The following is a 13,566-nucleotide window of genomic DNA, read 5'->3' as shown; positions in this document are numbered from 1 at the left end:
CAAAAGTATATTCTTGGGAAGGTAAGGCAGTCCAGGCGTGAGCTGGCGCAAAGAAAATATCCACACATTGTAATGGATATAGGCATTCCCACCACGATATTCACGCTACGAAAAAGTGTACCATTAAAATGTATGGACTTTACTCTTTTGACCATTTATACCCCGACGGGCTTCAGTTTTCACCTTCGTGAAAACTTTCGTTTTGCAAATGGAACGGCTTTTCATGGAAAAGGAAAAAAATATATCACTTATTGATGCATTAACATGTAATTGATACCAATACCTTGTCAAATTAGCTTTAGACTTTTTGATATATATTCTGTCTTCAACCCAACCTCAAATTAACAGCTGACGCAGCCTGATTCGGTTATCGATATATCAAATGTTACACATAACAGAGGATTTCGTGCGCGCAATACACTGAATTATGCGCCTTACAGCACTGAATTGTGCGTTTAACAGAGAATGAGAAAATGTGACAAGAATTTACGAAAACGGGAGCACTTCAAAACGAAACATTTCGGCTGAAAACGCTGAAAGCCAGAGCGTGCCTGATTGCTGATTGTCTATGTCTATAGTTCCGTTTGTGACTTTCCAGAGACCAAACCCTGGTGCGGATGCTGCTCAACACCTTACCTTCTCTCGAATGTACCTTCCTTTACCCCTAAACAGCCTCTAAGCCCGAGGGTTGGGTACTTGCACACGCCTACGCATACAAATGCAAATTTTCGTATTGTTTGCATTTTCGACCTGCCACAAGGCGTATGCGTAATGTCCTGCCACCATTGTATATTTGTATAAATCCCCCCAACACTTCTGAATGGCGCTTAATTTTGCGGCATCCACATATATACATATATGTATATATATTTTATTAATGGACATAAACGTTAACGTTTTTTTTTTTTTTTAATAGGCTCTCCGTCGCTTGGCTCTCACTTTTTCTGCGCCTCCTTCCGGCCATAAATTATTCTGCATTTCATCTCATAAGCATTATGGGAATTCATTTAAAAAACAAGTGTGTGTGGGGGGCAGGAGGCTCTTAAAGGTTCTCTGCGGTTCTACCTTTTCACACACACACAAAAAAGAGAACAAAATAATGGAATGCAGAGGGGAAAACATTTGCAAAGTTTTATTATATTTGCAAAAGTTCATTAAGTTGTTAATAGGCTGACGTTAAGTAGTTTCCTCTCTCATCCTTTCATCCTCTCTACGCTCTTTTGTTTTTTGTGCCGGAAAATAAAAAAGTTGAAAGTGAAAAGTGAAAAGGCTTTGACGGTACTTTTTACTGTGCGGAAATCGCATTCCATCACAGGGCAGGATGGGAATCAAGTCAATCGTCTAACAAAAAGTTTTGTTAAAGGTGGAAAATAAAAGAGGAAAAATATTATTAAAATATCCTTATTGGAAAATGTTTCATTCCCAACACAAAAAAAAGAGTTGAAAGATGGAAAATTCTTCAAAGTTGAAGGAACGAAAATTCTTGGAAATACCTTTCCTTCTGAATGAAAGGTTCTATCCACGTGGAAAGACTTTGACAGATATTTCGTTTATACTTTTCATCCTATAAGACCCACTTTTGCTGAGCTAAGTACTCCCTTAACACCTAAATTCCACTCAAACCTTAATCTAAGCCATTAAAAAAAACACAAGCCAAAAAAAAAGCAAAGAGTTTTTAAGCCAACCCCAAAAACCGTCTAAACAACATCCAGACTCAGACACGAAAAATACTTAAGACAATTCAATTAAGCAACACATAAACTTGACACCCCCCCGTGGCAGCAGGCGTCTTAAGCCCCCTCAGACACCACCAGCACTGGTGGAGCGGGGCATGCCACATATACGAGTAGTAGTAGTAGCAACTGAAGGAGACCATTAATAAAGTTGCAGTTTAAATGAACAGCAACCAAAGTGGAGGCAAAGAGAGAGAGAGAGAGTCGAAAGGGGGTAGGCAGAGGTGGCAGAGTGGGCTAAGGGTTACAGCAGAGGGTGATGCCGGCAGTGGCATGAGAACTTGCGGCCAGACAAACTTAAGCAGCAACGCCGACACCACTGCTGCCACCGAGTTGATTAAGTTGTACGGCTATGACCGGGCAGGGACTGCAGACTGGAGAGTCGCCTCGGTCGCCGTCTAGCGGCTAGGCAGCAGCTTATTACGAGCCACCAAGCAAAGTAACTCTCTAAATGGAGTGGGAATAAAAACCAAGCAGACGAGGCGGAAACCAACAGACCCAACAGGCAAAACGACTGGTTGATGCTCTGAAAAAGAGTCCCAAGGCGGGAAGTACCGAGAACTGCATGTAAGAATCTTGGACTTTCACTGCTTCAATCCACCTACAATTTTCCTCCTAGGAAGTGCCAACATCAATGTGATAATAGCCATACCCTTGACCAGCGCCCGAAGCGTACAAACAGCGTGGTAGAGTGGCAGAGTGGCAGTAGCAGCAACCCAGACATTTTGTTAAGTATACACAATGGGCCCAGACACAGACACAGACAGGCCCTCGTCAACGTGCAACGTGCAACCTGCAACGAGCAACGTCTGCGTCTGAGTCCCACTCCCTCTCCCTGTTCCCTGTTCCGTGTTGCAGCACAGAAAGTGCATGATTATTACACGACTTGTTGGGTAGAAATGGGAAATGGTTTGGTTGGTACTTACACCGGTCCAGTCCTCCACCTCCCAGTGCGGACACTCCTCGATAATGCAGGTCTCTTGTGTTGGCGGTTTCGGTGTGCGGCACATGATATCTGCAACCTGTTAGAGAGGGGTTGGGGGGCGGCAGAGTCGCCAGAACAAGTGTGAGAAAACATGGCAATAATGTGTTTGGTTCGCCTCCTTTTCCTTTCCCTCCAAGAGCATTTTCTTATGCAAAATTGGAGGCGTTTTAAGTGGAGGCGGGGCCGTGGCCCGGCTATTACCGGTAGCTCTTTTTTCGGCCGGCTCGTACTTACCCTCGTTTTAATCCCGTTCGACTCCTCCGCGCAGACAACCATCCGCTCCCGATAGCCGTGTCCGCAGAGGCGGCTGCAAGTGCTCCAATCGTCGGTTATCCAACTGTGAATTCAGAATTTTTGGTACGGTTTTTTCGGTTTCGGTTAAACGCAAGTGGCCAAGAAAGGAGAATAAATAAACAAGAGCTCCGCTCCCCCAAAAAGCCAACGTTCAACGTTCAATGCGGGTTTGCTTTCACTGACCAGACCAAAGGGGGGGAGGGGAGGAGGGGTGCGGGAATGGGCAAAGGCAAATTCACACGCTCTGAAATATGTTCAGCATTAAAGTGCATGCGGTATGCCACAGAGAGGGGCAGGCGGAGGCAGGGGCAGGGGCGAAGTGCTCTCTACGGAGCACCGTTGGGTGGCGAGGTCAGACATTGCCGCAAAGACTACAACAAATGAATGTTACTGTTATTGGCTGTTAAACACCGGAGCAACAGTAAATTGCCCTCCAGGTGGGAGGTGCGATGAAAGAAAGTGCTCCACGCTCTAAATTAATTGCCGGAAAAGAACTGGCGCTATCTTTGATCTATTTGCTCGGTATTTCTGGTTCAAGTTAAGGATATATTTAAAGAAAGCTTTCGAAAGAATATTCTGGGAATTTTTCCCAAAAATAAAACTATAATTTGTGGGTATTTGTAGGTGGGACTACAAGTGATAATTAATGTTTGCTTATAATTTCAGTGCACAAGAACATTCAATTATCATTTGGTGGACAGCACTTTCGTTTAATTTTAGTTTAATTTCATATTATTTTAGTTTAGATCTATAAATATAACAGAAAAGACAACGAAACGATTAAAGTAGCCAATAATTTCCGCACAATAATGCCTATTAATCGCTGCTTTCCTCAAAAAATTCCCATATTTAAAACATTATTCAATTTAAAAGTGAGATCTTTTGATAAATTCTTTAAATTCCTAAATTTCTAAAAATTCCTAAATTTCTGTACAAAAAAAAAACACTTTAAATGGTTCTCTTTTCTCATTCAATCGAATTTTTAGCCAAACAATCGATGACCCCATCTCTGGCCAATTGTCATAACACTTCATCATTCCAATGCACAGTGCTCCAAGCAGTATCTGTGTCAGTCCAGTAGTTCAGGCCCCAGAGCTACTATTAGCAATTCCTCCCTCCACCGCCCCTCCCCCACCGGCGAAAACACACAAATTGCCAAAAACAAGGCACAGAAGGAAGAACAGAGTGGCAAAGGGAGAGTGGGGGGAGACGGGTGGGGGCAATAGACAAACCTCAAGACAGACGGAATCAAAAACATAATTGATGTCTACGCCCGAAGGCAAAGTCGCAAAGCCGCGAACAGCAATAAACAGTGCGAAAATGGTAGAAGGGAGAGAGGGAGGTAGGGCGAAACGGAAAACAAGAACAGGAACAAACCCGCAGCGAACGGAGATTAGAATTCGAAGTCAACGAAGGAGGCGCCACCATGGAGGAGGCACCATGGAGACATTGGCCAAATTGGCGTAAAGTTTTGGTTGCGGTTTCGCTCTGGGTTTTGGTTTTCAAAATGTCACAAAACGATAAATAAGTGGGAGGGAGAGGGCCGAGCGCCCCCAGGAAGGAAGAATAGGAGGAGCAGGAGGACGAGGAGGAGGGACATACAAGAACAAGGCCCCCAGCGACCAGCGACAGCGTCCGCGTTCGGTTCGGGTCGGTTTTGGGGGGCGATAATAGTGTGCCTGGGATGGCAATCAAAACGTGCGCCCGATAACCGACGCCATTTAAATTGATAGCCAGCCGGGCAGGTGAGGCACAGCCACATAAGCTACACTGAGGGAAAATGTGTGGCTCAAGTAATGATCTTTCTGAAATTACACAAATATCCCACTCTCACATTTCTCTCAGTGTGCCTGCGGTTGCTTAGGGGCCTTTGGGGACTTCTTGTCAGGGACAGAGGGAGATAGAGAGAGAACGAGAGTAGGTGGCTTAGGCAACTCTGGTGGCTGTCAGCCAGGCCAGGCCTGGGGGAGAGGGAGGGGCGAGGCGCTTTCTGTACTTACCGCGGCGGACAGCTGTGTGTATTACATGGCACCACTGCCGGCTCCGGGCGATTAGCGACGCTGCAGAGCGTCTCATCGACATCGGCGTTGGTTAGACGATTCCTGCATATAGGACGCGACATTTTGTAACCTAAAGCGTGTAGAGAACAAATCAGTGGGAATGGAAAGAGAGAAGAATGTTAGTAGGAGACAGAATAGGAAATGGCATTCGACTGCCAGACTAGGAAAATTTTCTTCGGTTTTTTTTTCTTTTCTTTTGTCTTTGCTGCTGCTGCTGCTGCACTTTAAAATCAATAAAACTCAGGAGCTGCAGGAGGGGGGCGTTTCTTGTGCAACTTTAATGTCACTTAAGGCACTTAAGACACTCACCGGCAGCACAGCACGCAGAAAAAGTTCTGCTGCAAGATTAACCCATTGAGGCTTCATATTGGCAAAGGCACAAATAACGCAAAAACACTGACTGCAAAAGCAAGACTTCGAGCGCGCTGGCTGATCTCCATCGAGATAAGGTTCTATTTTTATATCCACTATTGCACGAGAGAGAGACGCTAGGCTGCCGCCGCTCTCAGCGCACAGCCAAATATGTTTACGAATGTAGGACAAATGGAATAGTAACCGATTAAGCAGTCGATGGCAGATGTTGAGTCGAGGTGTGCCGTTGCCCGAGATCGCTCTTGTGATAGTTGCTAATTTCGTGCTCGCCGGCACACAAAGAGAGCAAGAGCGTAGCAGCTCGGGTAGCGACTCACCTTTTCTGGTGACAACTTGTGAAGGGAATGCTCGGGAATGAAGTGACGACCGATTAAGGCAGCGGTTAATAGCAGCGGAGGTGAGCGAACAGGCTAGCGAGACTATTGTGTGCCCTACTTAGTGTAGGGTATAGGAATAATAAGTTATTGGTAAATTAATCTCACCATAATTCCCCTCTTATGCACAGAACTCTGGCACCCCATTATTGTAGTATAATCGTTCTTTTCAATACCTCTTTTCTCTACGCCAGAGATTAGTTCTAGTACTTATCAGATTCCTTAGCGAAATAAAATACCAACACTCTCTCTGCGCCAAGTGCTCCCCATAGAAATCCTTGGAACACGCTCAATTCAATTTCTCAGATTTAAAGGGTTAAATGTCAGCTGCCAGCCGGGAATATCCGTAGCAGGAGGCAGCAGGAGAGCAAACCTGTGAGTGGGATAAATGGGGGCGAAAGGGGGTGATGAGCTCCCAAATGCACAGCCGGAAATTGGCAGATGGCAGAGTGCAGCCAGCAGACGACGACGCTCAGGGTAGCAGACGGAAGAGGGAGAGCAAGAGGCTAAGGAGTCACACAATGCATAACGTCATAACGATCTGTCAGCTTGAAAAATAGTCGAAAGCAGAGGGTTAGGAGAAACCAGAAACTGTTAGAAGTCTGGGACACGGGCTACGGATACGCTGGATTCCAATTCCGCTATAAATACGCCCTCCACGGTGGAGCAGCTGTGACGCTGATTTCGCAGCTATTGAATTTCGTTTATAAGCTCCATTCCGTCTATGTGTGTGTGTGTGTGTGAGAGAGTCTGTGTTTGAGTGCCTTGGATATGCCATTGTCATCCTCATCATCCTCGTCATCTTCCTGCTCCTTCGCATCATTATCATCTCCCGCTGTCTACGTATTCATGACACAATTGGCTTAAGGCAATTGGTAATATCCTCTCGTGGCATTTATGTCAATTGTTGTAACGCCAAGGAGAAGTCAGTCTCCTCAGACAGCCCTCCCCTCCCGTGTGTTGCAGTCTTGCGGGAGGATGGAGCAGCAGTGCCAGCGGGCGGACCATGACCCAGTGGATTTATGTGGCTCAAACGGAGCCCAGCAGGTTGTCACAATATTAAGCTCCTGTAAACGAAGAGTATCTTTACCAATCTTACTCTCTCCTTTTTGCCGTTTACATTGTGGGAAAATCATGGTGGAACCGGAAATGTTAATGGACCTTGTACCAGCGGGTAATTTCTTTAATGTTTCGTGACCTTTCTAAGGATGAGTGACTCTTGATGTAACACTTTTGAAGCGTAACTTTACGTAGGATCTACATTTCTGAAAACTCTTAGTTACCTATTGCGCGTCATGCAGCAGCGCCCCTCGGTCGTCGCTTAATAAGCTTCAGCTTTCTGTTGTAATAGTTTCTTACCTCAAATCTCACTATCTTTGGCCCTTTCTTAACCCTACCCCTAATCTCTACTTAACTGGTACTTTCTTTTCTCTTAAATAACAATTCCTTTTCCCTTTTCTTGGTTGTCACTTCCTCTCGTTATCTTAAGCACTCTTCCGCGTAGACTAACTTTTCCTGAACCACTCGGAATCTCTGGCAAACGAACCCACACTTACACTGCCATACGAGAGCTAGCACTGGGGATGTGGATAAAAAACTACCAAATAAATGACGATTAAGTGTTTTCAATTTGGGACAAGGTCCATTAGGACACACAGCAGGGGAGCTGACAGGGCGGGGGAGGAGCAGGACCAGCAGGAGGAGGAGACCGACCAAAGTGAAGCCATCAACCAAGTTGGAACTCCTGTCACGTGCATGAGTGCTGCTGCTGCTGCTGCTCCTCCTGCTGCCGTTGCAGTTGAAACTGCGAAACTACTCAACGAAATATATATAATTGAACATAATTGATTTCGTGAAATGTGTGCAATTATATGCCAGAGCAGCACTCGTTTCGGGGCAGGGGTAAAATCAATTCCATGTTGCAGGCAACCCCCACAGGTGTACCATTAATGGAGGGGCAGGACAGACCCTGAACACACTGCACTTGACATTTAAGTGACATCTAAAAACTAAAGACAGACAAACACCCATTGAAAATGTAATTACAGGCCAACATCGAGCAGGAGGCGGCCACTCCCCGGGGGACTAGAGGGAGACCAGAGCCCGCCCCCCTAAACGATATTGCAATTAAAACCCCAAGTAGAAGCCAGAAATTGATTTTGCCATTTGTCGCTGGATAAGCTCTGGCATTCCTTGCTTCCGACTGGCATTTAGCCAAGTGCCACCTGACAGGCTAATGGCCGAGAAAAGAGCCAACATCCGAACCAAGTAATGATTAAAAATTTATGAGGCGCCTCCCCAAAAGGCGCTGCCCCAGGATTAAAGTTTGTTTTGCCCGCCAGGCAGACACCACCGATAATATTGGTGTTCTGTTCAGACATTTGCGTGTCCTGAATATAACTCCACTTGAAATTTGTTCGGCATCGATTTTCACTGCCCGCCGAAGATTGATGGCCCCTCATATTTCGCGCTTTGAGGTCAAATTCGGATGAGAAGTCAGCGCTGGCAGTGTCTTCGATTCAATTAGGGGGGCTGGCAGGAAGGATTCATGTTTCAGTGGGTAATGGGCGCGCGGATATCAGATTATTTATGATGAATAAGCAGAACAAATGGCCCAGACGTTTGGCTCTATATCTCGCATAATTAATACTATTTTTGGGGGTTTGATTTCTGTACCCTTTAAGGCAGGCTCTTGAATTTTAATTAAATAACATTCAAGCCCCAAAAATGCAATCCAAACTTTTGCCACCTACGCACTTCTCTGATGAACTGCCAATCAAGTTGTTGGGAAACGAACCCCCCTGCATATGAGCACTTCAACGCCAAGTTTCATTACCTGATGCCTCATCATGTGGCACAGGCAGACGGCAGTGCAAAACTTTCAACTTCTTTAACCCCAAAAACAGACACAAAAAAAAATAGGTAACAAAACTGACAGCCCAATTTATGGCCCAGACCCGCCGACGCAAGGCACGAACGTAAGGCCTAATCGACAAACTTTAGTTTTCAAATATATTATATCCTCAAGACTATTAATCATATACAGGTTGGGGCCCCAACAAAAGGTAGAACACACACTTTTCAACAGCCATTTTTCGGGGATTAGGGCGGGGGGGAATGGGACTGGGGTTGGCAACTGGGGAAATGGGTAGAAACGGGGGAACCTGCTGCCACTCGATTACCATGCAAACATTCAATCGAAACAAATTCCAATTCAATGAAAATAAATGAGCACGACAAATAGCTGAATGCTACACACACTCAAACCCTCTTAAACACGGGGCCACCCACCCTCTGGTGGAGCAAAAAAAAAAAAAAAAGATTACAAACGGCAGTCAGGCACGCCAAGAGCTGCTCAGGCCGCCTCCAATTCCATTCCTGCAACGTTCTTGACATATTCCACTTGTTTATTTACACTGAGGATAGCAGAACAGCCCAGACAGAAGGCTACCAAGGATGTGGGGGGGTTTCCAGGGGGGGAGGGTGTGGCAGAACTTACCGCCGCCGCAGGTGACAGAGCATTGCGACATCGGTGCCATCTCCCAGTAATATAGCGGCTGGGAGCAGGAGTTGCCATCGCCGCCGCACACACCGCAGCCGTCGATTTTCTTTGTTGAACCGATTTTCAGATCGCAGCCAACGCGCTGAAACGAGATAGCAATCCATAGAGTTAGAGCGGGAAAGATACACTAAGACTAAGGGTAAATACAAATTCCTACATAAATAAGTGTAAATCAACTGTTAGCGGTATCAATATCGTAACAGAACACACACACAGGCCATAGACCATAGACCGTACCTTTGCCTCGTAATAAATAAAATATGGAAATCAATGAAAGAAAATCCATTGCATAAACTTAGAGATACTCATCGTGGGGGGGTACTCCCCGTAGGGCGCTACTTGGCATAAATATTTCACATTGTTTTCCTTGCGTTTTGTTCTCTCAGTGGTTCAGGGTCCTGCCATAAATATGTTTTGTATATTTAAGGAATTAGGCAGCAGATTGTTTGTTTGGCATCTGAAGGTTGCACAATTGTGACTGGTTGTGTTGCATGTGACCAAAAAGGCTACCCACAAGGAGGGTTGAGGCAGTGGCACTACAGACATGTTGCTACTGTTTTTTGATAGTCGCGCGTCGTGCAGCAGTGCCTCTCAGTTGCTCAAGCTGCCATTTCTTCTACGAGTGTATTTTCCTAAGCGACTCTAAAATCGACCCCTTGCCCCATCTCAAACTATACTTCGATTTGCCTTAAGCCTTTTCCCGAAATTATAAGCTCAAAATGCTACCCGTAATCCATGCCTAACCAAACAATTTCCTCCAAAAAGCTATTTATAATTCGTTCGTCGGAAAATCCTGTAAACAAGGCTCCGCCAAAAAGGCCAATTTCAAACGAAAACGTAACCTTATCCCATTCCAAGAAGCGGGGCAGCCAACCTCTGTCAAGATCTTATGCAAGCCGCAACTTTTTTGGATACTTTTTTGGGTTTTCGGGGGGTTGGTCGGTGTAAACCGCAAGACAAACAGGCAGTGATGGCGGCGAAAGTCAGCCCGCGGCTTGCATTAAAAGCCACCGTCGAACAGCCAGCCTGCTATTTGATTTATTTCTAACAGATATACATAATACCTATATGCGAATACATATACATATATAGAACGCCTCTGGCAGCTGCTGCTCCCGCTGCTCCATTCCTGCTGTTTGGCGACAAATAAAACACAACGTAAACCGCATGACATATTGGCGTTTATTACAACAAATTGGGGTGACGATTTGGCGGCATTACAGCGCAGCCAGAAACTAGGCGAAACTTGGATAAGATGCCGCCACACACACACACATATATATCCATGCATCCCCTGTGTACTGCCCCTCCCTTCCGCCGTGAAAGCCAACTGAAACTCAAACAACGCTTCGAGTGGGGGAAGCCCTGGGGGCACGGGTCCCACGCCTCTCGTTCGCTGTTGCTTGTGTCGCCAACTTCGTTTGACATTATTGTAGTTGTAAGCCTGCTGCCAGACCATGCCCAGGCAATGCCAGGACTCGAGGCTAACGTGGGTTGATGGGGAACTTTTGGTGAAGGAAATATTTTCAAGGGAATATGTGGAGAAGCTTAAGGAAGCTATAAAGATTCGACGCTTTTTGAAAACTAGATAATTCTTTGTATTGTAGTATTGGAAAACAGCATGTCCCTAAATAATAGTGTTGGTTAATCATTTTAGGCTTCTAATGAGATTCTAAAGCACTATTAAAGAATCCATGGCAACTCTTTCTATTAATATTAGTGTTGGACAACATAAAAACCCTAATTAGTAGAGTTGGCTAATATTTTTAAGCTTCTAATGAGATTAAAAATCCTATTTGGAAACCATTGGACTTATAAAACTATGTTTCTTTCAATTTCAGTGTTGGAAAACATCACAACAACTCTAATTATCAGTGTTAGTGAATACTTGCTAAGAAATGACTTGACAACCCTAATTAGTAGTCGTGGTCAAGCACAGATGCCTGTCAAATATTAATTCCTTTCAAATTAAACCAAAAAACAGTAATTATTACATATAATAAACATTCCAGTACTCGTAAAACTCTTGATAATCCGCTCCCTCCATCGAAACTCTTGGGTCGCTCCTCGGCACCCATGTCAACATATCGTCGCATACTTTGCAGCGCATTTCATGGGGAGTTCCTTCTCCTGCTTTCGCTCTCCGGCTGCTACTTCTCCATCGTTGCCCTGGAGCACGCTTTATTGGCATTTCAATAGTTGACTTTTGACGGCACTGCCACTGTGGCGGTGGCAGTACCAGTGGCAGTGGCAACAACTGAGGTAGAAACAACAACCAGCCTGCCGCACCCACTCGGCTGCCCTTTATGATTTATTTATGCGCCCGAGCATAATGATACAAAGGCGGCTTGTGTTATGCAATCTACATACATATACATATGCTTAACGCTCGCTGGAGCACAGGAGGCTTTTTGTTTTTGCCATTTTCGGGGGGCTGTTTCTCGTCCAGGGCCTACAGTCACGCCTCCCCCTCACAGGCTGGGGGAGCAGAAGGAGGCGCAAGCTCCAGTTGCCTGCATCGCTGACAACATTGTCGACGTAATTTATCATATTTCGCCTCGCGTCGATTGGGGAGCAGTTGAAGTGGAAGGAACAGGAGCCAGCCAGCCCCAAACACACAGACCGACGAGACAGACCCGACAGAACAGGAAGGAAGGAAGGAAGCCCACCTTCCCTGGGCGCACCGCTCTCCGCTCTCCGGTCCCAGCTCAAAGTTTGTCTAAATATTACGATTACATAGTAGGGACGGGGGACGGTGGACGGGGGAGGGTCTCCACTCACCTGGCATTTGCCTTGAATGCACATATCCAGACTGCCGGAACGACAACGGGTGCCATCCTTCACCCGCGCCGACAATTGCACAATGACGCTCTGCTCGTCATAATGCTCCGCATCTTCGACATTTCCCTGGGCCGTCTCACGGGACATGTCCTCGGCCAGATGTGCCGGATGGCCTCTGTAGAAAGAGAGGGAAAGAGAGAGAGATGGTGAGAGAGTTATTCATAAATTTAATGGATAAGTATCCTGCATTTGCCTTCTGGGTATGCCTTCTGGTATACGCTTGATTTAATCGTTGATTAAGGTGAAGGCTGCCACGACGAAGATGCTTTCGAAGATGCTCTCTAGGGGAAAACCCATTTATGCTTCATTGTTATGAAAGAGTAATGGAAAAGCTTCAAGAGGAAAGAGTTGGGGGTAGTGCCAGTGAGAACTAGTGACATCATTGAGATGAAGACTTAACACTGAAGGAGGCGTAGGGAATACTATACCTTGGTTGAAGATGGAATCAAATCTTGTTCCATTTCAAATGTACTTTTCCATTATATTTTGCTAAAACTATTTCTTTGCTTAAGTGTATATTTGAAGGACCTAGGCAGATGATTTCTGGCTATAGATCCACCTCGCAGATACTCTCTTTATTCCCTTAGGCGGTTCCTATTTCAATATCCATTTCAATATCTTTGTCTCTTCGTCAGCGTCTTGCCCCGGCCTGCTTCGGTCCCCAGAATTCAATAACAAAATACACAGTCTATGGCCATCAATAACATGATAATTCCCTAGAAAATTTCCCTTTCCCAATACACTGTTTCATACTTAAATTAAAACGGAACACCAAAACCTCTAAAATACCCCAAATTCAAGCCACTTTTTCATAGAACTAACCCCAATTACCCCGTCATGAATCTGCACCCCTTAAGCCAATCCCCTATCACTGCTCTTCCACACAAATTGCTTCCATCCATTCGTGCGATTTCATTTGCAACTAAATTGCAGAAATTTAAAGCTTAGCAAATGATTTATATTACCCGCATGCCCGACCACCACCCCCACCCCCACCCAATTCCCACTCCTATTCGTATGGGTTTTGCAAAGACAACAAATGGAATTACGCTGGAAGAAAAACGCCATACCGGCGGGGATTAACCGCAGAAGCTCGAAACCGCAGTATCCCAAAACCCAAACACGACTCCGCCACTAATTTGAACCGCAAAAAACGACTGTTAGAAAAAAAAAACAAAAGCGCAAACAGCTTTTTTATTGGTCACAAATGAATGGAAGGAAGCGGAACTGCTGTAGACCACAGGATATAAAAGGGAACCACCACTTGAGGCGAAAGCGGAAGCCCTGATGAATAATGAGCGCATATCCTGCCACACTGGACTCGGGACTCTGGACTCTCCGGCCC

At 45.5% G+C, this 13,566-nt stretch overlaps 1 protein-coding gene across 7 annotated transcripts in view; it reads right to left on the bottom strand.

The window, feature by feature from the left end:
* The window catches only part of nolo (no long nerve cord), a 79,507-nt gene that overhangs the window by 23,658 nt on the left and 42,283 nt on the right, over positions 1-13,566 (bottom strand). For 6 of the 7 annotated variants that reach the window (XM_033379530.1, XM_033379527.1, XM_033379528.1 and 3 more), the window contains exons 5-9: positions 12,162-12,336; positions 9,318-9,462; positions 5,013-5,142; positions 2,953-3,055; positions 2,660-2,755 (exon numbers count right to left, since the gene is read on the bottom strand). In XM_033379530.1, coding sequence (XP_033235421.1) covers positions 2,660-2,755; positions 2,953-3,055; positions 5,013-5,142; positions 9,318-9,462; positions 12,162-12,336 — 649 coding nt within the window. Of the gene's footprint in view, positions 1-2,659; positions 2,756-2,952; positions 3,056-5,012; positions 5,143-5,381; positions 5,516-9,317; positions 9,463-12,161; positions 12,337-13,566 lie in introns of those variants that run through there. The other variant, XM_015180018.2, reaches the window with a different exon arrangement.

This window comes from Drosophila pseudoobscura, chromosome 4 (assembly GCF_009870125.1).
Source record: "Drosophila pseudoobscura strain MV-25-SWS-2005 chromosome 4, UCI_Dpse_MV25, whole genome shotgun sequence".
Classification (NCBI taxonomy): domain Eukaryota; kingdom Metazoa; phylum Arthropoda; class Insecta; order Diptera; family Drosophilidae; genus Drosophila; species Drosophila pseudoobscura.
Note: the sequence above shows the minus strand (reverse complement) of the source record. Positions and strands in the feature narration are given on the sequence as shown.